This window comes from Acipenser ruthenus, chromosome 18, assembly GCF_902713425.1.
Source record: "Acipenser ruthenus chromosome 18, fAciRut3.2 maternal haplotype, whole genome shotgun sequence".
NCBI classification, from domain to species: domain Eukaryota; kingdom Metazoa; phylum Chordata; class Actinopteri; order Acipenseriformes; family Acipenseridae; genus Acipenser; species Acipenser ruthenus.
The window spans coordinates 5,128,147-5,152,778 of NC_081206.1; the positions used below are offsets into that span (position 1 = coordinate 5,128,147).

General features: G+C 42.4%; 3 protein-coding genes across 4 annotated transcripts; all 3 read left to right on the forward strand.

The window, feature by feature from the left end:
* The first annotated feature begins 880 nt into the window (after positions 1-880).
* LOC117425087 (protein FAM83D-like) lies at positions 881-4,556 on the forward strand. Its single transcript, XM_058990955.1, has 4 exons — positions 881-1,409; positions 2,164-2,331; positions 2,692-2,816; positions 2,903-4,556. Exons 1-4 carry the CDS (start codon positions 924-926, stop codon positions 3,858-3,860), a joined length of 1,737 nt encoding a protein of 578 aa, XP_058846938.1. The 5' UTR covers positions 881-923; the 3' UTR covers positions 3,861-4,556.
* An 852-nt stretch (positions 4,557-5,408) lies between these two features.
* On the forward strand, positions 5,409-18,032 carry LOC117416939 (probable ATP-dependent RNA helicase DHX35). Its single transcript, XM_034905818.2, has 22 exons — positions 5,409-5,501; positions 6,179-6,309; positions 6,694-6,786; positions 7,389-7,466; positions 9,112-9,216; positions 9,726-9,787; positions 11,911-11,980; positions 12,353-12,412; positions 12,931-13,043; positions 13,527-13,623; positions 13,742-13,900; positions 13,989-14,199; positions 14,355-14,479; positions 14,622-14,676; positions 15,172-15,267; positions 15,478-15,572; positions 15,818-15,895; positions 16,140-16,269; positions 16,805-16,886; positions 17,034-17,105; positions 17,401-17,512; positions 17,609-18,032. The coding sequence occupies exons 1-22, from the start codon at positions 5,462-5,464 to the stop codon at positions 17,642-17,644; spliced, it is 2,100 nt and encodes a 699-aa protein (XP_034761709.2). The 5' UTR covers positions 5,409-5,461; the 3' UTR covers positions 17,645-18,032.
* A 1,784-nt stretch (positions 18,033-19,816) lies between these two features.
* On the forward strand, positions 19,817-23,753 carry LOC117417166 (gastrula zinc finger protein XlCGF7.1-like). 2 transcript variants are annotated; one of them, XM_034029135.3, is made up of 2 exons: positions 19,817-20,085; positions 20,892-23,753. In XM_034029135.3, the coding sequence occupies exon 2, from the start codon at positions 20,925-20,927 to the stop codon at positions 21,864-21,866; it is 942 nt and encodes a 313-aa protein (XP_033885026.1). In that variant the 5' UTR covers positions 19,817-20,085; positions 20,892-20,924; the 3' UTR covers positions 21,867-23,753. The 2 variants fall into 2 exon arrangements, with proteins under 2 accessions (XP_033885026.1, XP_033885016.1); XM_034029125.3 differs by having other exon boundaries at positions 19,818-20,096.
* The last annotated feature ends 879 nt before the right edge of the window (positions 23,754-24,632 follow it).

A 24,632-nucleotide genomic window follows, 5' to 3' on the forward strand; every position in this document is an offset into this window, starting at 1 on the left:
GAAAACAGATGATTGGTTATCATGGTAATCTGAACCAGCAGGGACTATTATAGTGGTCTGAAGTGGCTCTTAGTAGCACAATGTTTCAGCCCATTCCAGCCTGTTGTGGGTTGTCCCCGCTCCTCGCAGCAAATTGCATAGAATGTCTTAAAGAAATTATAATGTATTTATTAGCAGATGCCCTTAGCCAGGATGACACACAATTGTTACACGATATCACATTATTTTTACATACAATTACATTATTTTTTTTACACATTGTCTTTACGTACTGTAAAGAGCAATCTAGGCAAAGTACCTTAAGGGTACAGCAGCAATGTCCCCCCAGCTGGGATTGAACCCACAACCCTCCAGTCAAGAGTCCAGAGCCCTAACCACTACTCCACACTGCTGGCCATAATGCAACTACCTTTAACTCAAACTGCTGATCAGGACATGTGGTTGATCTAACACCTAAACGTTGAAAATAATGTGGGGTGGGGAACAGGAACTTGTTAGGTTTGTATTCTGTATTATTACATGTTTATACATGAAAGGTATAATTAGTGTAAACAAAGAAAATAACTGAAAAGGTTTCACAGCACCTGCATGGCTCCCTTCCCAAGTCCACACAGCCTTGCCCTTCCTTTGGCACGATTTGAATGATTTTTGGCACCTCAGGGAAAAACGTTGCAGGACAGCAGTGAATAGGAGTCGATGAGAAACTTGAAGCGCTCCACCGTGTTTGCTTACAAATTCAAACTGTGAGCCAATCAGCATGAGCTGGCTTTGTTGAAGTCAGTGAGCTGAGTGGTAGGCAAGTTTGACAGCATCAGGTTTAACCAATACCGGCAGCAGTGGGCTTGGTCTGTGTTAATTTCGAAAGCCGTATAAATACGTATGCCTGCAAATTAGAAACAACTGCACGTTTGACACCGTATACCATGGCTTTGTCTCAGTGCTTAGATGATTTCCCCGGCCCAGTCCACAGAATGCACCAGTTTAAGAATGAGTTTAACCCGCAGGAGCTTTACAATGAAACGCACAGGCTGGCGCTGGAGGAATTGATATCGGGTGGGAGAGATGGCTTTTTAGAGTTTTTAAAAAAAGAGAAGATCCCTAATTTCCTTTCCGACGATGAAATAAGACGGATAGTCCACTCTGCCGATGTACCCAAATGGGTGTCTCTCGCCGGGGACGAGGGGGGCCTGGAACAGTCGATAACTAGCTCTCTTGACTGCTCCTCCGTCACCTACTTCCCGGAGGTCTCGGACATAGAACCGCCCCACCTGGAGATCGGCTGGCCGGCTTTCACGGGCAACTCTTACAGAGGAGTCACCCGGGCTGTGGCTCACTTTCAGCCCAGCTACGGGGAGTGCATTTACAGCTGCAAGGAAGCGGCGAGGAGAATGATCAAAAGTGCGAAAGAGGTAATAATGTCACTTTTTTCCATTCACGTACTGTAACTGGCTTTGCTACTGCATCGATACAGTACCTAAGTTACTAAGTCTGGTCGCTATGTTGCTGTATTGTTACAGTACACACACTTTGTCCGAAGTCCATATTGCCCCAGGTGCTTGTGTAAAATCCATTATTTTTGAACGTCTGATATCTCTACAAGACCTATGTGTATATTAAGTTATGAGTTTTATTTAATTATATAAAATATTCGGCTTCAGGCCAAATAGCGAGTTGGCCGGGAAGTATGATCACGTGTACAGCTGGAAGGTAAACTGACTTTTAATTAAAACTATTTTAGACTGTTCTAATTTTTAGGTTTATTTGTATGATGCATAATGAGATCAAATGGTCAGTAAGCATTATTAAAATAAAACATGAATAAGATAGGGAGAGTATGTATTCCTACCAACTATAAAACATACTTGTACTTTATTCAAGAACCATTGGGTGAGCTACAATGAGCCATGTTGTGCTTTTGGTCTTGTATCACGATACAAACGATGCATACCTCTAGGTGTCGAGTCCCCGAGACATTCCCTGAAGTATTTAATCATCGGTAATAAGGTTGTGCATGCGTGATACACATTTCACTAGAGCTGTTCCTTTGGGGGTCGACAAAACCTGCCTGTGGCCACTGCCAATCAGTTATTAAACACATGGGTAGACTTGTGAAGCCCTCTACCTGTAAGTGGTGCATTTCAACCCCCTGGCTGCATGTTGCAGGTCATTGCCTTGGTAACGGACTCTCTCACAGACTTGGACATCTTTAAGGACCTCCAGGAGGCCTGTACAAAGCGCAGAGTCCCAGTCTACATCCTGCTGGACCAGTCCTGCCTCCCCTCCTTCCTACAGATGTGCAAGAGCCTCAACGTGCGACTCGACGAACTGCAAGTAAGAACCCCTTCACTTCTCTGCCAGTATGACCGCCAAGAATGAAGCTTAGAGCAAAGTCTAGATTGAAGTTTGGGGGCAAAAGGCTGCAGGATCTGATTGAGCATAGCCAAAATACCACCACTGATGCAAGAGAGGTGGCAGCCTCTCCTAGATACTGTAGACGTGCTGAATAAACTTCATTTTGTTTTTGTTTTCATTAAACTGCACTGTGATATGTTAAAGATGCTAGAATATATACTTTAAGTGCACATCAACATGTGTGCAGGTACATAAATGTGCCTTTTTCTATCAGATATGCAATTAATGCTTTTCTCATTTAAAAAAAAAAAAAAAATCTGCATTTCTTTTTTTTTTAAGCAAATGCGGGTGCGGACCATAACCGGAGTCACTTATTTCACACGATCAGGGGTCAAGATTGTGGGGAAGGTTCACGAGCGGTTCATGCTGATTGATGGAAACAGGGTGGCCACAGGCTCCTACAGGTAATGAGAAGGGAAGGCAATGGAATGGCTGGGGGCTGGGTAGACACTTTCCACCTGACTTTTTATTATACTTGTTTCTCTCTCAGGTTTACCTGGACAGATGGCAGACTGAACAGCAGCAACCTGCTGGAGCTGTCAGGCCAGGTCTCGGAGCACTTTGACGAGGAGTTCCGGATACTGTACGCTCAGTCCAAGCCGCTCAACCCCAAGGCTCCCGCCAGCTGCCGGAACAGCGGGGTCTATGACCACCTCGCCACTAAGCTTCCTGCAGCCCGTGAGCTACCACTGGGCAACCTGCTGGGAGTGGAGCCGTGCAGGCTGTCGAGCACGCCCAACAGGGTCAAGCCTGCCATTGTGCCCCCTGGGGGTGAAGACAGCGAGCGCCCGAAAGACAGCCGAGTGTCTGAAGCTTCCACTATCGGAGAGGAACCACCCAAGATGGAAGACTGGCTACAGGAGCCCGATCCTGTGGAAGAGGGCCATCCGGCTGATACTCAGACAGAGGCTGCTATTGGGGCGCCTGGGCGTACTCAAACAGAGAAGGTTGCCGAGGAACCCACTACAACGTGTCATGCTTTCACCCAAACCAATGTCCTGACGGTGGATTGTGATGCCCAAACTGATGTGCTTTCCAAGGAGTCCACTCGGTCATCAGTGACGTCCTCTACAGCCTCATCCAGTCAAACCAACAGCCAGGAGAGCTCTGCAGCACCTGTCCCCTTGCCTCAAGCATCTCCTCCTCACACGACCGATGCCTTGAAATGCTCTCCCCCTAAAAACCAGGACTCCTCCCAGTCTCCCGATGGCTCTCTGAGGGTTTGCTTCCAGAAGCTGAGCAAAGAGCGCCAGTACCACTACTCTACCATCCGCGCCAAGCTCGACCACATGGTCTCTCTTCTCTCCCATCGCCGGCAGCTGGTCGGGCTGACCTTTAACCCTAGTTGCTACAACCGCAGGAAGATGCAGGAGCACAACCCCCATGCTTTGAGATTTCGAGATGGCGCGCTAATGCCATCTCTGACCATTCCAAATAGACTCAAATAAAAACCTGACATTTGAAGAGCAACTTGGAATGAGTATGAAATATCATATCCAATAGTATTGCACATCGTGTGTTTTTAAAGTTACTGATCAACTACCATGAGCTTTATTTACTGTCCTTTTTACATTTTGCTATTCAACCTAAGCAACTGCCACTGAAATTAGGTATAAAGCGACCAGCTAAAGAGGAATGTGGGACAATAGGTACTGAATACAAACCTCCTGTCATTTGCCATGACAATCTTATTTAGAAATTAATTTTAAAAGTACTTGGTTAGGGTGAAAAGGTAGAACTAGCATTACACTGAATTTATTTAAAGAAATGATATAGAATTTTATGTGCCTTGTCTTTTATTCTTGGTAAATGTGTTGTGTGTTTTTTTTTTTTTTTTTTTCTTGAGTAAACAAAAGTAAAATTTAGCAGTAATGTGTTTGTGTTTATTTGGTTGAGATTTATGAAAAGCTTCAGTACTTGAAAGTAAAACACTAGTCTATTTTAAACTTGAATTCTTTCCTGTGCTTCTAACTGTATTCATGTTGTGTGGCTGGGGTATACGGGTATGTGTCAGTCAGTCTTTATTCCAAAATGTCTGGAATTTTTTTTGTACTGTGCAATTCTTGTTCTGACAAGTAATAAAGTTTACTTGTCACTTTATCTGTAGCAATAATTTTAAAAAAATAAAATAATAAATTTAACAATGTTTGCTCGTTGCTTGTCAGCTGAGAGAGATTGGGTATTCACCTCAAGCTTCCAAATCCAAAAAAGTGTAACAAACTGATCCATGCACACTGCTATAATGAACAGTATAGCCATAATACATCATGGACGTGACATTTTAGGCTCAAATGTATTGGTTGCATACATGTTTATACATACAAGGGTCTATCTTGATAATTAATATTCTGCATTAATGTTTATTATTATTGCAAGAAAAGGAAGCGTGTTCTGACGTGGCAGTTCACAAGATAGTGCTGGCACTGCTATAAAGACACTGGCTGATCTAGCCTGTTATATAAAAAAGCTATGTGATCCTTTTATTGATTGAAGATATAGCACATGGTCAGATATAGTGGAACGTGTCAATTTGATTCACAGTGCATTTAAACCACGTAGGAATGTATTTCATTTCTGAACAAGCCCGAACACGATTGCTGGCTGTGTATGCATTCTTTTTGTGGTAAAGTGAAAGGCCCCGTTTATTTTACACTGTCCGGATGGTTTTAATTTTAGGGGGCTACACAAATTTCCCAATCCTGCTATAAATACTTTAAAAATCAGTTTACTGAGCTACTGTATCGCGACAGCCTCGTTAACCCATGTTTTTGTTTTCTCGCACTTCAGTCACGACACAACACAACTGCCTATGTCAAGCCGTTTTAACATGTAATCCTCAGATTTTGTACATCAACAGTTATATTTTCTTGTTATTTTTTTATATCAAGAAAACATTACTGATATTGGTAATAGACCTGTCGATATCAGAAATCGATGATTACGCGTTAAAAGCGTTTACCAAGCTGTACTGTACTGCCAAAATAAAGCCCCCCTCCTCTGCATTGTTGCGTTTTAAATAAAGTTTTTGTGACTCAACCTTCGACCGAAAATGGCGGCGCCCTGGTCCACAATGAAGTTCTGGAAACCTGGTAAGCCAATAAAGTAAATTATGAGAGTCAATAAATGACCAGTGCATCGGATAATTGTCTTATTTGTGTAGTTTTTTCCCCATTTATGAACATTGCCTCATAATTTGAATGCCTGTGGTTGTATACACAGTGAAATGTGTAAAGCAGCGAAATGTTACGGTTTAGCTGTCTTGCATTTAGTTTGGATAGCGCTGTCATCTTGGTTTTGCAAAACATGAACCATAATATCGATTAATTTATGATACTGGGTATGTCTTTGCTTGAATCTGATTCTTCTTATACGTTTATTGTGAAATGAAAACAACAGTGCATTCCGGTATCAATAACGTTGCTTTCGACCTTCGACCAGTAGAATTAAATTAAAACAAACCGCTGATGTAAACACTGACGGGAGATCATATTATATTTACATAATTATCTGTAGTGTTTAGAGACAACAGCAGCTTCCACGGCCAGTATAATATATCTTCACCAGATTAAATTTAATTGCCGTATTATTTGTTTTTATTTACTATGAGCCTTGGAAAAAAAAGCAGTCATGGTTTTAATGTTATGTAGATTGTTTACACTCTTTCTCCCGTCTATTATTGTCTACGAATAGTTTATTTTAACGGCTGACATAATTGAAAAACAACGGAGAACGATTGTAAACGATTTTTTAAAATGCAATTTTCCAGGAACGGAGGGTCCAGGTCTCAGTCTCAATGAGGAGCGCGAGGCGACTGCAGAGGTCGGCGGCTCTATAGTCTACAACCCTCATGCCTCGCTGTCCATCGAGAAACAGAGGCAGAAACTTCCCGTGTTCAAGGTATCCGCGAAAGACGCATAGTGCCGCGGAACTGTGGCTCACCCATCCTATGTAGTAGGAATACAGGGCTGGCAGTAGGATTCCTGCTTAGCAATTTGAGCCGTTTCATCATGCTTTACACCAGTTGAGACTAATTAGTTGCAGCCCAGCTTTAGAAACACCGTAAGTCACATTCTCTTAAGTGTATCTAGTAAAGGCTGTCTTATTAAAGAGTCTTTCCCTGTAACCCTACAATGTTTTTACTTAGGGAGGTGATCACTACAAAGAATGAGTCAGTCACAGTACAGAATATATTATACTATCCTTGAGAGAAATCGTACTTTTATAATGAATTTATCTTGAATGTCGGGTAATAATTCTTGGGTTTATATTTCTGGTTTTCAGCACAGAAACTACATATTGTACCTGTTGGAGAACTATCAAACTGTGGTGATCGTTGGAGAAACAGGATGTGGGAAAAGCACTCAGATTCCTCAGGTAAATTACTTTTTAAAAAAAAAAATACTTTTTGAGCAAAAACAGGAATACAAAACAAAAATGTACTTTTAAATAAGAGCACAGGATCTATTCAATTGATTTAATCAGGAACTGGTAAAATACTCAGACAGTTTAGGCTAGATAATTTAAAACTTGTGTGTACCAAGGTTATAAAAATCAAAGCGCCTAACAGTGCTGTTTATTTAGGGTATTACTGTGTATAAAATGCAAGCAAGGGTTCTGTTTTAATGATATACACTATGGCAGCTTTTAGATCCACCACTGTTTACATCAATACTAGAACAGTATAATAATTTAAAATGTGTAGTATTAGGATTTTTGGACTGGTGTTTGGCATGCATGGTAACCTTAGACACTCTGTCTTTTAAATTAAAATGATCAACTAGATAAAGACGTATTGTTTTTTGACACTCCATTGCTGACGATTTGATTCATTGTACTGTACCAATAACGAATTGTAGAGGCAAATTTACATGTGTTGCAAAGTCATGGGTTCCAAAAGTGCACAACATCTTGACTGTGGTAGAATCCACACCCTGTGCCCTACAGAAATAACATCTTGATTGCTCTCTGGTTCTCAGTATCTCCTGGAGGCTGGATGGGCTGCAGAAGGGAAAGTGGTGGGAGTGACCCAGCCACGAAGGGTGGCTGCAGTCTCGGTGAGTTTCCTTGTGCAGGCTTTCTTAGTATATAATTGTGTAGCTGCTTACCAGTGTGGCCTTCTAGCTAGAGTGGCCTAGTGCCTGGACCCGAAGGACTGGGAGGTAGCGTGACCATGTGGTTAGAGCTGAGGGACTGGGAGGTAGTGTGGCCATGTGTTTGGGGGTGAGGGACTGGGAGGTAGTATGGCCATGTGTTTGGGGGTGAGGTACTGGGAGGTAGTGTGGCCATGTGTTTGGGGCTGAGGGACTGGGAGGTAGTGTGGCCATGTGTTTGGGGCTGAGGGACTGGGAGGTAGTGTGGCCATGTGTTTGGGGCTGAGGGACTGGGAGGTAGTGTGGCCATGTGTTTGGGGCTGAGGGACTGGGAGGTAGTATGGCCATGTGTTTGGGGGTGAGGGACTGGGAGGTAGTGTGACCATGTGTTTGGGGCTGAGGGACTGGGAGGTAGTGTGGCCATGTGTTTGGGGCTGAGGGACTGGGAGGTAGTGTGGCCATGTGTTTGGGGCTGAGGGACTGGGAGGTAGTGTGGCCATGTGTTTGGGGCTGAGGGACTGGGAGGTAGTGTGGCCATGTGTTTGGGGCTGAGGGACTGGGAGGTAGTGTGGCCATGTGTTTGGGGCTGAGGGACTGGGAGGTAGTGTGGCCATGTGTTTGGGGCTGAGGGACTGGGAGGTAGTGTGGCCATGTGTTTGGGGCTGAGGGACTGGGAGGTAGTATGGCCATGTGTTTGGGGGTGAGGGACTGGGAGGTAGTGTGACCATGTGTTTGGGGCTGAGGGACTGGGAGGTAGTGTGGCCATGTGTTTGGGGCTGAGGGACTGGGAGGTAGTGTGGCCATGTGTTTGGGGCTGAGGGACTGGGAGGTAGTGTGGCCATGTGTTTGGGGCTGAGGGACTGGGAGGTAGTGTGGCCATGTGTTTGGGGCTGAGGGACTGGGAGGTAGTGTGGCCATGTGTTTGGGGCTGAGGGACTGGGAGGTAGTGTGGCCATGTGTTTGGGGCTGAGGGACTGGGAGGTAGTGTGGCCATGTGTTTGGGGCTGAGGGACTGGGAGGTAGTGTGGCCATGTGTTTGGGGCTGAGGGACTGGGAGGTAGTGTGGCCATGTGTTTGGGGCTGAGGGACTGGGAGGTAGTGTGGCCATGTGTTTGGGGCTGAGGGACTGGGAGGTAGTGTGGCCATGTGTTTGGGGCTGAGGGACTGGGAGGTAGTGTGGCTATGTAGTTAGAGCTGAGGGATTGAGAGGCACGTTGGCCTCGTGGTAAAAGGTGGGGGTAGGGAGAGCTGTGCTGCTTTGTGTTTGGAGCTGTAGAATGTCGTACTGTATACTTATTTGCATACCAGCTAGTGTCAGCCACAACCTTCCTGAGGGCAAATTCTTAACATTTCTTCCCTGAATGTGAAGTTTTAAAGGTCTTTGTCGTAACTAGTCAAAAACTATGGAATTAGAGATGTTCTGAATCTGAACATGCAGTGTAGGTATTTGAATATTTAAGTTCTAAAATAAATTACTGGTACACCATTGCCTAAAAACACAAACAGCAGTAGAGGTTACTAATACGCAGTACATGTATTCCTGAGTGTTTAAGAGTTTCCCTTGACCACCAGGGCTTGACACCTCCCCTCTTATTCACTCCCTGATCAGGTGGCTGGTCGTGTGGCTGAGGAGAGAGGGGCATTGCTGGGCCATGAGGTTGGATACACAATACGGTTTGATGATTGTTCCGATGTCCATGCCACACGCATCAAGGTAATACAAATCTTAAAGTTGAACAGAAACAGACCTAACTGGCCCAGTTTTCAAAGTCTTTGCACCATTGCCACAATTATTAACTGAATAGTAGAATAAATAAATACATAAATAATGTTATAAAACAAGCAGGTAATATCAGTTCAGGTAACTGTGGGTTATTTCTTGATAATTGTATAAAATTATTTTCTTTCTGCCACATTTTAAATATTTAACGACACCAGAATTGATTAGGTGTCAGGAAGCATCTTTTCATAGCATGATCTATGAAATACCTGTATATTCCAAAGAACTAAATATTTGTGAAAAAAAAATGGGACCAGTGATAATATTGCTACTAGTGCTGATAATACATGAAGAGCATGGGTTATAAAACCTTGGGTAGCAGTCCTTTAAACACAGTAAAAATCCACCCCTCTGTTTAAGTTTTCTGTTCTGCCTGATTTGGTTGATGGGAAATGTATGGAAGTGTTAGAGGGAGGTTTATGTGTGTTTCTTGTTCGTTTCAGTTCCTGACCGATGGAATGCTGGTGAGAGAAATGATGGCGGATCCTTTATTAAAGAAGTACAGGTACTGGCGATCGATCACTCCCTTCTGCACTGTTAAAAACCTTCAAGTGTTTGATCCTTTAGAAATCTACTCCCCTTGTTCATAACCCCTCGAACCTGACTGCTCAGTTGTATTACTTATTTTTATGCCCATCAGAAGAACATCAATGAGAGGGATGAGATTATATACAGTGCCTTGCGAAAGTATTCGGCCCCCTTGAACTTTGCGACCTTTTGCCACATTTCAGGCTTCAAACATAAAGATATGAAACTGTAATTTTTTGTGAAGAATCAACAACAAGTGGGACACAATCATGAAGTGGAACGAAATTTATTGGATATGTCAAACTTTTTTAACAAATAAAAAACTGAAAAATTGGGCGTGCAAAATTATTCAGCCCCTTTACTTTCAGTGCAGCAAACTCTCTCCAGAAGTTCAGTGAGGATCTCTGAATGATCCAATGTTGACCTAAATGACTAATGATGATAAATAGAATCCACCTGTGTGTAATCAAGTCTCCGTATAAATGCACCTGCACTGTGATAGTCTCAGAGGTCCGTTTAAAGCGCAGAGAGCATCATGAAGAACAAGGAACACACCAGGCAGGTCCGAGATACTGTTGTGGAGAAGTTTAAAGCCGGATTTGGATACAAAAAGATTTCCCAAGCTTTGAACATCCCAAGGAGCACTGTGCAAGCGATAATATTGAAATGGAAGGAGTATCAGACCACTGCAAATCTACCAAGACCTGGCCGTCCCTCTAAACTTTCAGCTCATACAAGGAGAAGACTGATCAGAGATGCAGCCAAGAGGCCCATGATCACTCTGGATGAACTGCAGAGATCTACAGCTGAGGTGGGAGACTCTGTCCATAGGACAACAATCAGTCATATACTGCACAAATCTGGCCTTTATGGAAGAGTGGCAAGAAGAAAGCCATTTCTTAAAGATATCCATAAAAAGTGTCGTTTACAGTTTGCCACAAGCCACCTGGGAGACACACCAAACATGTGGAAGAAGGTGCTCTGGTCAGATGAAACCAAAATCGAACTTTTTGGCAACAATGCAAAACGTTATGTTTGGCGTAAAAGCAACACAGCTCATCACCCTGAACACACCATCCCCACTGTCAAACATGGTGGTGGCAGCATCATGGTTTGGGCCTGCTTTTCTTCAGCAGGGACAGGGAAGATGGTTAAAATTGATGGGAAGATGGATGGAGCCAAATACAGGACCATTCTGGAAGAAAACCTGATGGAGTCTGCAAAAGACCTGAGACTGGGACGGAGATTTGTCTTCCAACAAGACAATGATCCAAAACATAAAGCAAAATCTACAATGGAATGGTTCACAAATAAACATATCCAGGTGTTAGAATGGCCAAGTAAAAGTCCAGACCTGAATCCAATCGAGAATCTGTGGAAAGAACTGAAAACTGCTGTTCACAAATGCTCTCCATCCAACCTCACTGAGCTCGAGCTGTTTTGCAAGGAGGAATGGGCAAAAATTTCAGTCTCTCGATGTGCAAAACTGATAGAGACATACCCCAAGCGACTTACAGCTGTAATCGCAGCAAAAGGTGGCGCTACAAAGTATTAACTTAAGGGGGCTGAATAATTTTGCACGCCCAATTTTTCAGTTTTTTATTTGTTAAAAAAGTTTGAAATATCCAATAAATTTCGTTCCACTTCATGATTGTGTCCCACTTGTTGTTGATTCTTCACAAAAAATTACAGTTTCATATCTTTATGTTTGAAGCCTGAAATGTGGCAAAAGGTCGCAAAGTTCAAGGGGGCCGAATACTTTCGCAAGGCACTGTATATATATATATATATATATATATATATGAAAATCTACTTATGTGGGCCCATAAAACAATTTTTTTTATTTTTTTTATGAATTAGTCGTCTATTTATCTAAAGTTTATGTTTGTATTGCAGTAGTCAATAAACAGCAATCATGTTGTCCCTTGTTTTGTAATATGTATAGTACAGCTGACCCTGTCTCTTCGCGCTCACACAGATCTGCTCAGCGGCTGCTTTGTGTTCCTCTGTCTCACCCAGTGTTTTATCAGAGACAGAGCCCAGTGTAAATACACACATGAATGTGATGATTCTCATCCACTCTGCTGTCTCTCTCCACAGTGTCCTGATGCTTGACGAGGCTCATGAACGAACCCTCTACACAGACATCGCTATCGGACTTCTCAAGAAGGTTAGCCCCCTCCATCACAGTTCACCTTTTACTTCATGGTCCAGATTAACTTTTTTTTTTTTTTACCACTTCAAAACCAACAAGATGCCCATTTAAATAAAACACTACTTGTAAACAGTTTACACTGTGCTTGAGACTATGCATTGGTTCTATGGAAAAACAGTGTGTGTCATTTACTTTGGAAGCATGACTGATTTGGGTAACAGATACTTTTTATACAAGCTTTACATGCTGTCTGTGCTGGCGGAGTAGAGGAAAATTCTTGTACTCGCTTAACAGAAACTCTACCTTAACCAATGGAAGAAACAGTGCTTTAAAGTGACAGGTACCCTAAGGATTCACCGGTTTTGTTTTTCATGCCCCTCTTATCAGATTCAGAAGAAGCGCGGAGATCTGCGACTGATTGTGGCGTCAGCTACTCTAGATGCTGAGGTAGTTTTTGTTTCTGGCTTTAGAATACTGCCTCGGTGAAAGTACAGGCTCAGAATTGATCAAAATGATCAAAGCAGCAATGATCTTAAAGGGCAAGGAATGTGTTTCTCATTCTGTCTGTGTGTTTGAGAAGTCAGCTGGGGTCCAGGGATGAGGTTTAAGTGGCAGTAGTTAATCAAACATCCTGTAGAACGCACATATATGCTATACTGTACATATTCTACCCAAGTCTGAACAAGCTTTATCGCTCTGCCTCCAAGTCACCGCCAGATGTGCTGCAAACAAATGTAATAATCTTCTGTTCCTTCAGGCTAATTTTAATAAAGGTTTTTTTTTTTCCACTGGCATACTGTAATGAACACTTCAGCATTCCAGAAGAAAACGGTCTGCTTTCCTATGATCTGAGCTGAAATTGTAACCATCCATAAAACAAAACATTAACGCACGTTGCATTGCAATATATGTGAAACATGACCCAACATTACCAGTTCAGAACGTGTGTGTTTTTTTTCCTGTAGCAATTTCGGGATTTCTTTAACCTGAATGAGTCTGGAAACCCCAGTAAGGATACCTGTGGAATTCTAACAGTGGAGGGGAGGACATTCCCTGTGGATGTCTTTTATACAATGAGGTAAGCCAGGGACTGCACACTGCTAGGTGGTGTTTCTGACCACTGAACCACACGTTATTGACATTCCTATTGCTTGAGTGATAATGAAAGGTTCTTAAACTGTGTACTCCGATAATTGTAATCCTATATGTGTTGTTTGTTAGCTGACAAAATAAAGTGATAGAAAAGAATGCTATACACAAGGATTAAACCATAGATCAGTAATGTTACATACACTTGGAAACAATGGGGTCTGTCTGCAAACTTTTAAATCGTGAGTTTAAGACTCCCATTGTATAGCAGCCAAAAAAGCTGGAATGGCTCAGTTACAAATGATACCCTGTTAGCTATTAAAACATGTTCTAGTGATAGTCATTTTAATATTCAAGAAACTGTTCCTGAGTGTCACTAGCTGGAGTTTTATGACTGGTCAGATTGTGCTTGCAAGCTTTGTGATGAGGGCGCAGCGTGCAGCTTGATTTTACTAACTGTTTGCCAATCCAGCCCGGTTCCTGACTATGTGAAGGCCACAGTGGAGACGGTGATGAAGATCCACGAGTCTGAAGGCGATGGGGACGTCCTGGCATTCCTCACCGGGCAGGTACAAGATACAACCCAGGAGCATTTGAGGTCCTGTGGCTTTCCCTGTCAGACCCGTGCAGGAATTAAAACTTCCATGAAACGTGTACGAGAGGAGTGAAGCTGTGTTGTGTTTGCAGGAGGAGGTGGAGAGAGTGGTGTCCATGCTGGTAGAGCAGTCCCGGGCCCTGTCCCGCTCGGGGATGAAGAAGCACCTACGAGCTCTTCCCATGTATGCAGGCCTGCCCTACTCTGAGCAGATGAAGGTTTTCGAGAGGGTGCCCCACACTGTGCGCAAGGTGAATTGCCTGTCCTCCTTTTATTAAAAGATAAGAAATAAAAACGTTGTATTTGAACCGAGTCATCTTCTCCTCCTGTGTGTTTCAGGTGGTTGTTGCGACCAACATTGCAGAGACCTCCATCACTATAAACGGCGTGGTGTTTGTCATTGACTGCGGGTTTGTGAAGCTGAGGGCCTACAACCCCAAAACAGCCATCGAGTCCCTGGTAGTGGCTCCTGTCTCCCAGGCGTCGGCCAGTCAGAGAGCAGGAAGAGGCGGCAGGAACCGGGCCGGGAAGTGTTATCGGCTCTATACAGGTACAGGGGTTTTTATTTCATAAAGTTTACAGGGTTTCATTTCATAACGCTTGCATGGGGAGTGGGGGGGGGGGGGGGGGGGTGTCCTCCATGTGCTGCCCTGTAAAAGTGCTGCTGCTATTGTTTTTTTTTCTTTTCTTTTTTTTTCCTTGTAGAAGAAGACTTTGAAAAGTTACCCCCATCTACAGTCCCTGAGATGCAGCGCACTAACTTGGCCCCTGTGATCCTGCAGCTGAAAGCCCTGGGGATAGACAACGTTCTGAGGTTCAGCTTCCTGTCTGTAAGTCACTTTCCCTCACCTTTGGCATAATGAATCAGTGCATTTCTTCCATGATTAAGAGACTGGATCATGAAGCAGATGCTAAAACCCTGTTTATGAAATGACCTCATAACGCTTCCCCGTTTTTTGTTTTTTTTTACAGCCTCCCCCTGCCCAGTCCATGGTACAGGCTCTGGAACTGCTCCTTGCACTCGGAGGTGAGAACACTGTGAGAAACAATATTCTGTTACTAAATGAACAGAACCTTAAGGAGATGGCTGTTTGGATAGGTGGGGCTCCACCACAGCATCTCCCGCTTTGCTCTGCTCATCACACACCTGCTGTAGCACCTAAGGCATGGTGGAACATGAATTATCTTTCTGGATTCCCGTTGTTGGCCAATACTTGCTGCCATCCATGTTTTCTAAAACAACACTGAAAAAAAAAAAAAAACACCCATTGATCAGACATTGCAGTTCCCTTATTCATCAGGTTTTTAAGCCTGCATCCGCTTTACTCTGATTTTCAGCAACACCTCACATTCTCAAAGAGACTTTTTAAGATATATTTTTGAACCATGTCTATATTTATGTTGACACTGGGTAGGAGAGCCCGTAATATCATGGCCTCAAAGCCAGTGTAAAGGTCAAGCCAGAATCAATGCAGGAGTAGCTTTCACCATGGTGATGGTTTGGTACCTGTCTGTGCTGCAGGGTTAGATGAGCACGGACGACTGACTGAGCCGCTGGGAATGCGGATGGCTGAATTCCCCCTCATTCCCATGTTTGCGAAGATGTTACTGGAATCGGGTGAGTAAGGAAACACTTTTCAATTTAAGCTCTCTGATTTCAGCCAGTTATTTAGTATGCGGACTGAGTGTGCTGAAAATGTGGATTTGATACTCCGCTTTCAGTTGTGTGCATGACGGTGTTGTTCCATGGATTATCTGTAGGTTGAGTTTTGCACTTTGTGAACTGTAATAAACGTCATTGGACGGCTGTTTGAATGTGGTGTTGCAGGGAGTTTCGGCTGCTCTGAAGAGATTGTGACCATCGCAGCCATGATGCAGATCCAGAACGTGTTCGTCTCTCCACCCAGCCAGAAGAAGCCAGCTGTAAGTGAAACGATTTCTACACAGGTTTCCATTCACAGGCTATTCCGTGCACAGGCGTATAGGCAGATAAAGATCAAAAACCTGGGTCACAATGGCCGGGCAATGCACTTAATGCAATAGCTGTCTGTTGGCATAGACAGTACATTATTTTTAAGGAGTTTCTTAGTTCTTCCACTTATCAGGTGTTTCTCTTGGTGTTTGGAATTTCTTCCATGTTTCAGCTGTTTCCTTATCCTGTTCCACAGGCCAGGAAGCACAGGAAGTTTGCCGTGGCAGAAGGGGACCATCTGACCATGCTGAATGTTTATGAGGCCTTTGTTAAGGTAAGAGCCACATTTTCAAACTGAAGATATCATTAAAGGCTGATCCACGGACACACACGGCATCCTATTACCTTGTTTTACATGGGGATGGGCAGGTTCACACCAAGGCAGTTTTACAAATTAGTGCTAGGGATTTTTAATATGGTCTCAAAAGAGAATGGGCAAAATTCCTACATAACTGCATAGTGTCAAGTGAGTATTCACAAACATGATACGCTTGTGTGCCCTTTTCTGTCTCGGGCAGAATCGCAGGAGCTCGCAGTGGTGCCAGGAGCACTTCCTCAATTACAAAGGGCTGCAGAGAGCCGCAGCTGTGAGGGAGCAGCTCTGGAGACTGCTGAGCAAGTTTAGAGTACCCAAGAAGTCCAGCGAAGGTGAGTCCATTGCAGTATACTGTTTTACCCATTTTTGAGCATTCATTTCTCCCTAATAAAAATAACTATATTTCAGCCTTTTGGGGTGCAGGAATGGAAATAAGACTCCTTTTGTATAGCAGTTTCACTTGTTACAGGTTTTACTGTGAGCTTGATTAGCCACAATGTATAAGTAACAAGCTCTTATCTTATTAAACTTTTAGTAAAAGCAGGAATGGCTCAAACAGCTATGCAACAAGAGTCTTATTTCCATCCCTGGGGTATTTCTCTAGATAATAATCTATCTTTAGGTCATTTTGCCAACCGTATGTTTAATCGAGCCATTACGTTGAAAATGTTTCTGGTGAAGAACGGACATTTAAATTCCCTTCCAAGTACATTTATTTTATTTTTTATTTTATTTTATTTTTAATTTTGGAACGGTGGTTGCTAGAGTCCCCGGTTTACATGGGAATGCCCTCAGTGCCTGTTTACTTATTAAACCTTGCAGCAAAGTGAAGGTTGGTTCTGATGTGCTGTGGTGTCTGATTCTCAGGTGACCCGGAGGTTATTCTGCGCTGCATCGTCTCGGGGTTCTTTGCCAACGCGGCCAGGCTTCACCATTCAGGGGCGTACAGGTGTGAGTGAGAATGCCCTTTATTACTTCATTGTGCAGTTAAAAAGAAAATATATATATTTTAAATACATGTATTTTAAGTTTCAAGTGAGACCTGTGTTTGGTATATTTGTACCTGCAGTATGTAAAATACCCTTTTATCTTCCAGGACGCTTCGAGATGACCATGAGCTGCATATTCATCCCACCTCTGTGCTCTACGCGGAGAAGCCTCCTAAATGGTAGGCTACAAGACCTTTGTCCCACCCCCGCCCAAATTCTATACTCGGGTATAAGGGCTTACATGCTGCAGATGTTTGTAAGCATGTGCAATACTGAATATACGAAAAATAATAACGTGTGGATTTAGTGGCTATCTCGATTCATTTTAATCTATAGTTGTAGTAAGCTTGTACACATTCAAACTTGACAGGTGGCTATATTATACTATATATAGATAAAAATATACATCTGCTCACAGATGGAAAGCGTGGCTGTGATTGTCAGGGATGACGTGATTTCCACTTTCCTCTGCAGGGTAGTGTACAATGAGGTGATGCAGACATCCAGGTACTTCCTGCGGGACGTGTCTGCAATAGAGTCCTCTTGGCTGGTGGAACTGGCCCCTCATTTTTACCGGAGGGGAATGGTGAGGACATCCAGTCTTACTGTTATTTTTCTGTAGACTCTAGCAAATGCGAACCCCTTTGTCAGAACTAACATGTAACCCTCCTTTTTTTTCTAGCATTCATCGGGTTCAAAGAGAACAAAAGTAGTTTGAACAAAGATTGAGACTGCCTGGCCCATACAGGTCACTACTGTAGCGGGCAGTCAAGCAACAGAACTGGATGGCACTCGGAGACATGTGAGGGGACCCGGGCCAGGCAAACCAAAGAGTGAACACCATGTTAAAAAAAAAAAAAACAAACCGCTAGGTTCTCCTTGTACTCCATGTCAGGGAAGCACTTAACGAAGGTGTGCTCGTTCACTGTGTTGAGTCTGATCTACACTGGCACGGAGATGTATGAAAACAACAAGTGCAGAACTGCTTCCCCGACCAGCGAGTCAAGGGAGAACCTTAACACTGTGCTGCTGCCCTTGCTTACCCTCCTGGGTATTGCTCTATATATTCCTCCATTGCTCCATTTTCAGAATGTGTTGACTGGCCAGTCTGTTTAATTAGAGAGACACGAGTTGTCACTTCTGAAACCTGCTTGCTATTAGGTTGCTCTGTGAGCCAAAAAAAAAAAAAAAAAACCCAACCCCCACGCTTCTGTTACTGTCTGCAGAATTAGCATCACCTGCATGCTCCATTAGATCTAGGGGTGTGCCAATAAATGTCATTTAATTCTTCCATGAAGAAACACGCTCTTTATGTCATGTAAAAAAAATATGTAAGATAACTCAATAAATACCCACAAATCACTGTCGTGTCAGTAAGGTTATCCTTCAACCTTTGTAGCTGAATTACTGCAGGGTTATTTATTAGACTAGACACAACTGCATAGGTACTAAGGTCACAAAAACTGCTAAACCATTTCTACTCTTCATTAACTTGTAATTGAAGTATAAGGCAAAAACATGTTTTTGTACTAGATGGCTAATAACTTACAAAAGCTGGTAAGCAGCAGAATAATTTTCCTGGATCACTTCTGTTGTCCACCTTTAGGGGGAAAAAGGACAGTGTCACAAGAACAAAAAAAGACTAGTGTGAAAGCATAAAGTTTCATCTACTTCAGAGAGTAAACTTAAACATACTTTACTGTAATAGATCTGGGGTTTTTTCTGCATGTCCAATATAGATAGTGACTGGTCAAGAAAATTGAGAATGAAAGTAAAATGCCATATTCTACAATTAATGGAAACGTATGTTGTTATGTGATCCACTAGATACTGTACAAGGTGGTAAGAGCTGTGTGCAGTTATTCAGAAGGACTTCACAAGGGGTGCCAATGTAACCATCTCCCTCAAAGCAGTGGCTGCATTTACCAAAGGTTGTGGAATAGAAAAGGAACTACTCATTGTTCCAATTAAAGGTAGCATAATTAACAATAGTGATGTTTAACCTGAAAAATGTGTAATTAAGGGGAAGACATTGTGTCAAACAATTCACACAAAAAACTGAAATGTTTTGTGTGGTGAAGAGACTAGATTAGATTATTGTCATTAACAGATTTACATCCAAATACATAAATAAACAATTCTGCAAAAACAATACATAACTTGGGTCATGGCAATGAAAAGTCTGTAACGCCAAGAAGAATTGAGACAACGCAGAGAGACCTCTTGGAAAAATACAGTCCTGAATAACCTGTAACTATATAAATCATTCACAATTCCATCAAGGCGTGGTGGGAGAGAAACAGATTTTACCCGCCAGCCTTCAACTCCAGACTTCTGAAACACCCTCTTTAAGTTACTGAAGAGAAGCTGTATTAAAAGGCTGATTCTTCATCTCATCTACTGGTGTTTTTTTAAGGTCCCCTGACTGGCTGAAACTCTTCTCGCACACATTGCAGGCACTGTAGGCACATTATTTTAAAAGCTTCCTGAATCACTGAAACTCTCCCTGCGTTGCTCACACTGATACGGGGTGTTTCTACTGTGTGCTTGCTGGCGAATGTCGTGTTTTTCACAGTCAGTGCAGACAGACGGACAGTGTGTCACCCAGGAGAGCTCTTTGCTGTGCGTCCATCTTCCAACATTACTGTTCCCATTAGCCCCTGTGTCACAAAGAATAGCACACATTTTAAAAACGATTTGATTTTAAGTTTTCTGTTAAGGGTTGGATGTTGTCCTCTCGGTTTTTTTTTTTTTTTTTTTTTTTTACATTTATTTTTCAACTTATTAGCAACAACCGCTATCCAGTGGCAACGCAGTAACAGGCAAGGAAACGCAATTTGCACATCGCAGTTCTGATTACTTCCTGGTTCAGAAAGACAAAAGGAACTTACAGCGTAGAAACTACATCTCCCAGTATGCACTGCTGTCAAGGCCTGCACAGGAAAAGCATATTTATTACAAAGCAGAAGAAGCGAAAAAAAGGCTTTGAACCAAAAACTCGGGTCCCTTTAGGAGTGATACATTGTGGGTTGTAGCGTTACCCATTTTCTAGGCTTGACGAACACAGACAAAGGAAAGACTTCATGGTACAAAAATAGCTACGAATTACAAGGCGTACGAGAAGACAACAACCCAGTCCTTCCGTGAAAAAGAAAGCAGGTACCAAGGAGGTAAACAAGTGCTGTGCCTTAGCGGTTGTTCACTCTTTGCAGATTCATTTTTAGAATGGCAGCTTGATATTACTTTCTACAGAGCTGTCATGCTGTTTGTAAACACTGGTCCCACAATAAAGGGTTTGACGGGACTGTACTAATAATATATGTTTAAGTGATGTTAAGTGTCTGTCTCGGGGATGCTTAGCAGCACACCTTGGCATGTTTACCAATATAAAGTGGATCGCATTTTTGTAAACGTGTTTATTATTTAATAGTGTGACTTCGTAATATTAAATTAATGTTAAAATCAGTCAAGTTTTAATATATATATATATATATATATATATATATATATATATAGATAGATAGATAGATAGATAGATAGAGATAGATAGATAGATAGATATATATATATATATATATATATATATATATATATATATATATATATATATATAGATAGATATATATACATATATATATATATATATATATATATATATATATATATATATATATATATATATATATATATGAGATAGGCGAATGAAACCTGCTTAATAATGATACATTAACATATTGAATTATATATATATATATATATATATATATATATAATATGAATGACTAGTTTAAAGCATCTTCATGGAAGTAGGAGCCAGCATCATCTAGCATCCTGCCACTTTGGATCAAATTTCCTGAACAGTAAAAAAAAGAAAATTAATTTTGCAGCTACTTGCTCTTTAAATGTGAATAAATCCATGTATAAATGACCTGCAGGGGACTTAAAGACTTTTGTTTTTGTCACAGGGACGAATGAGAAAAGCTACAGAAGGTTGAAAGATGGAATCTGTAGGGCAGGGTTCTGAACTGGAATGTGTGCACATTAAAGACGAGGTCCCCGAGTACGAACTGGTCAAAATTAAAGAAGAAGACGACGACGATGACGTGGAGGAGACCCGGTGTGTCTGTAATGACTGTGGGAAGAGTTTCTATGAATCGGCAATGCTTGACATTCACAAGCAGACACACAGCGCAAATGCCCCCTACCAGTGTTCTGAATGCAAGGAGCAAACTCACACAAAGCACAAGACGCATGTGCACATCTGCACGGAATGTGGGAAGAGCTTCAGTCAGTACTGGTACCTCAGAGAGCACTGGCGGATTCACAACGGACAGTCTGCCTATCGCTGCACTGTGTGCGAGAAGAGCTTCAATCAGTCAGGGGACCTTAAAAAACACCTGCGCATTCACACAGGCGAGACTCCCTATCACTGCACTGACTGTGGAAAGAAATTCACTCAGTCGGAGCACCTTAAGAAACACCGGCGCACCCACACAGGAGAGACGCCGTATCACTGCACTGAATGTGGAAAGAGCTTCACTCAGTCAGGGCACCTTCAGAAACACCGGCGAATCCACACAGGAGAGACTCCATACGCCTGCACTGTGTGTGGGAAGAGATTCCGGAGGATGGACACCTTTAAGGTCCACCACCGAATACACACAGGAGAGAAACCGTACCACTGTATGGACTGCGACAAGCGCTTCAGCCACTTAGCAGGACTTAAAGCACACCAGCGGGTTCACACAGCTGAGACGCCCTACTCCTGCACTTTGTGTGGGAAGAGTTTCAGCCAGTCAGGGACCCTTAAAAGGCACCAGCGCATTCACACAGGCCAGACCCCATATCACTGCCCTGACTGCGGCCAAGGGTTCACTCAGCTCTCCCACCTTAAATCACACCAGCGCACCATGAAAAAGAAGAGCGACCCATCAATTTAACAGGTCGCTTTTATTCCCTGGAATCTGAGCTGTTCATTTTCATAAAAAGAAAAACTGAACTGAAAACAGCTGAAGTACAGTACATAAGATTTTCAGACTGACAGCAGAGCTGTCCATGCACGTTTATAGAAATGTAAGCATGTAGCAACAATAACTCATTTTGCCCACAAGAGGGCGTTGTAGATAGTCTTTATTCTTTATCAAATGCTCCATGGGAGTTGACCCCGTTGTCCTATTTCCTGAGTTCTTTCTATTTGGCTCTGCCAGGTGAATTCTGAACCGCTTTTAAATTACGATACTGCTTTAAGTAAGGACATCTGTGACACCTGCATCTGTAGAGGTGTGTGTGTGTATGATGAATATTCTTAATGATAACCTGACCGGACAGTCTTAAAAAACCAGAGAGATTAATATAAAGTAATAGTAAAACTTGTTTCACAGACCCATAAGTAAGGCAGTCTGTGATATATAAAGTTCTTTGCACTAAACCATTTTTTTAAACAGTGCTCCAGACACCAGCAGGTGGCAGACTTATTTCCCAATTCCCTTTTTTTTATTGCTGAAGTTTTAGTATGATACGATACAAAAACTCAATGCATTAGAGGTGATCATCTGGTAGTGTATTTTGTTAATCAATGTAGAGATTGGGAAGCTACTGCTTAAAGTTACATTAATGAACAGTGGATTACATTCAAAGGATTGTAATCGGTTTGTCTTGACTCCTCTTTCTGAAACCAGCAGAGGAGGCGCCTAAACCAGCATTATCAACTAATCCAACACACAGCCACCAGTTCTGAAGAGCTCAAAAGCAGAGCTGAGGAGGGCAGGGTAAGTCATTAGAAATGCAGTGCAGTGCGAGTCTTCCTTTCATCCCCAGGTCCCAGATTCCAATCTAGTCGAGGCTAGCAGTGATTGAAAGTCGTTTCCATCTTGTTACTGTTGAGTTCATGCGTGAAATAAGTTGAGGTGGTCTCTGAGGAGCTCCTAGTGCAGAGCACACCCCCCTCGTAACTAATGGGCACTTTATCAGACAGTCTGTCCCTTGACTAGATGGGCTCAGAGTCTGAACTCGTCTCCTCAAAGCATGTTTGCTCCAGGTTCGAGGATTGTTTTCGGGACAGCGTGTAGAAGCTCACGTTGCAGCTGGCTACGCGGTTCTGGTTGTGTTGAGAAATAGACCACCTCTGTTTTGTTTTCCGTTTGATCCAGCATCTTTCACGGACACTAAACACATTTTAAGAAATACAAAAGAAGAGGTTTGGTTACATTAGCAATAAAACCTTCACTATTCGTGTTTCACCTGTATTAGATAATGAAACTGCAGTCTGTTTTGCATTGCACTTAGAGTATTCCCAGGAGTTATACCCTGGCAGCAAAATAAATAAAACAAAATGCATTTTGTCCACATTGCAGAATTCTCCCAAAAACAGATCATTTTCATCTCTGCTTTTTTTTTTTTTTTCTTAGTTTGCAAATCAAAGGTTTAATTTGTATCAGGAGGTTATATAAAAAAAAAAAAAAAAAATTTCCATTAATGTTAATTGTATGTAAAAAAAACAAAACAAACAAACGTAGGTAAGAAAATTGCAATACTGAAAGTTTTGAACTAAATAAAGATGTACCTTATGGTGTGAAATAGATTTGATAGAATGAATGCATTATTTAGAACAGGTTAACTTAAAAACCTGAACGTTGTTTATGTAGTCTTGTTCATTTCTAGTATTGTTTTCTGTTAATTCCAGTTCCTGGCACTTTTTTTACTAAAGGGTGCTAGTTTAATATTTGTTGTAATGTGTCTGAAGTGTACCGTTTAGCAAAGACAATATGTAATGTGTTTCTTTGCTAATAAACAGTGACATTTGAAATAATCGGTACTGTGTGAAGAAACTTTTCTGTCTCTGCCTGGCAGTAGCTGGGACACCCTACCCCACCAGATTGCTCTGGAGTTTCTCTGTCCAGTTGAACTTTTTAATCTGGGCTTGCCGTCTGAACTAATTTAACCTTGTCTCCAAGATTTGTAACATTTTTCATATTGCAGTTGTTTGGTTATTTCTGAAAAATAATTTCCATCCCTCTTAAAGGGAAAGACAGTTTTTCCTGCATCATTAAGCGAGTGTTAAAGTGGACTTTTGAAAAAGAGAGTGCGCTTGTAACTCCGGGTGTAGGGTTACTGTGAGCCGATCGATCGAAGCGTTGAAGGGAAATGTAAATACACTTCCCCTGGCAGTATGAAATAGCGTGGCTGACTTCCTCGCTTAGCTCTTCAATCGGTCTGAGCAGCGGAAAGCGCATCTTCATTGCCCCCCTGGGAAATAGAAGAGAGAAGCTGAGCACAGGAGGGTGTATCAGAGTTTCAATTACCTTCCAGGAGAGCCTTGTGCAGAGTGGGCTGGGCAGGGGGTGTCGAAGTGAGACTGCTGGCAGATTAAACTGTCCCAGTTATATCCCACATAGCATTAGCACTTACTATGGTTGCTGAAAGTTCACGATTTCACTAATTTGTCCTTTGTAAGTAATTAAAGCAATCCTGGCCTTTTTTAAAAGCACCAGCTCTTGTATTTGCAGGTGCGGCTGCACGCTTCTTTGAGCCAGGGAGGAAAGTGTGCGTGACTTCAAATGAGAGGCTCTGGGAAGCCTACAGCCAGGAGATCATTAGGTTAGAAGTGAATATGTGACAAGAAAAAAAGATTACTGCACTGTTCTCACAAGGGTCCTAGAAGTTATGAAGTCTTTTTAATGATTACTGAACATGCTTTTCTTTTTTAG

What these genes read in the sequence shown, in the direction of transcription:
- LOC117425087 (XM_058990955.1), top strand. Translation starts at nt 924, where the DNA reads ATGGCTTTGTCTCAGTGCTTAGATGATTTCCCCGGCCCAGTCCACAGA. An exon ending in TGCGACTCGACGAACTGCAA is followed by an intron (nt 2,332 to 2,691) that starts GTAAGAACCCCT and finishes TTTTTTTTTAAG; the next exon opens with CAAATGCGGGTGCGGACCAT. An exon ending in GTGGCCACAGGCTCCTACAG is followed by an intron (nt 2,817 to 2,902) that starts GTAATGAGAAGG and finishes TTTCTCTCTCAG; the next exon opens with GTTTACCTGGACAGATGGCA.
- LOC117416939 (XM_034905818.2), top strand. Translation starts at nt 5,462, where the DNA reads ATGGCGGCGCCCTGGTCCACAATGAAGTTCTGGAAACCTG. An exon ending in CTATCGGACTTCTCAAGAAG is followed by an intron (nt 11,981 to 12,352) that starts GTTAGCCCCCTC and finishes CCCTCTTATCAG; the next exon opens with ATTCAGAAGAAGCGCGGAGA. An exon ending in TTTATGAGGCCTTTGTTAAG is followed by an intron (nt 15,896 to 16,139) that starts GTAAGAGCCACA and finishes TGTCTCGGGCAG; the next exon opens with AATCGCAGGAGCTCGCAGTG.
- LOC117417166 (XM_034029135.3), top strand. Translation starts at nt 20,925, where the DNA reads ATGGAATCTGTAGGGCAGGGTTCTGAACTGGAATGTGTGCACATTAAA.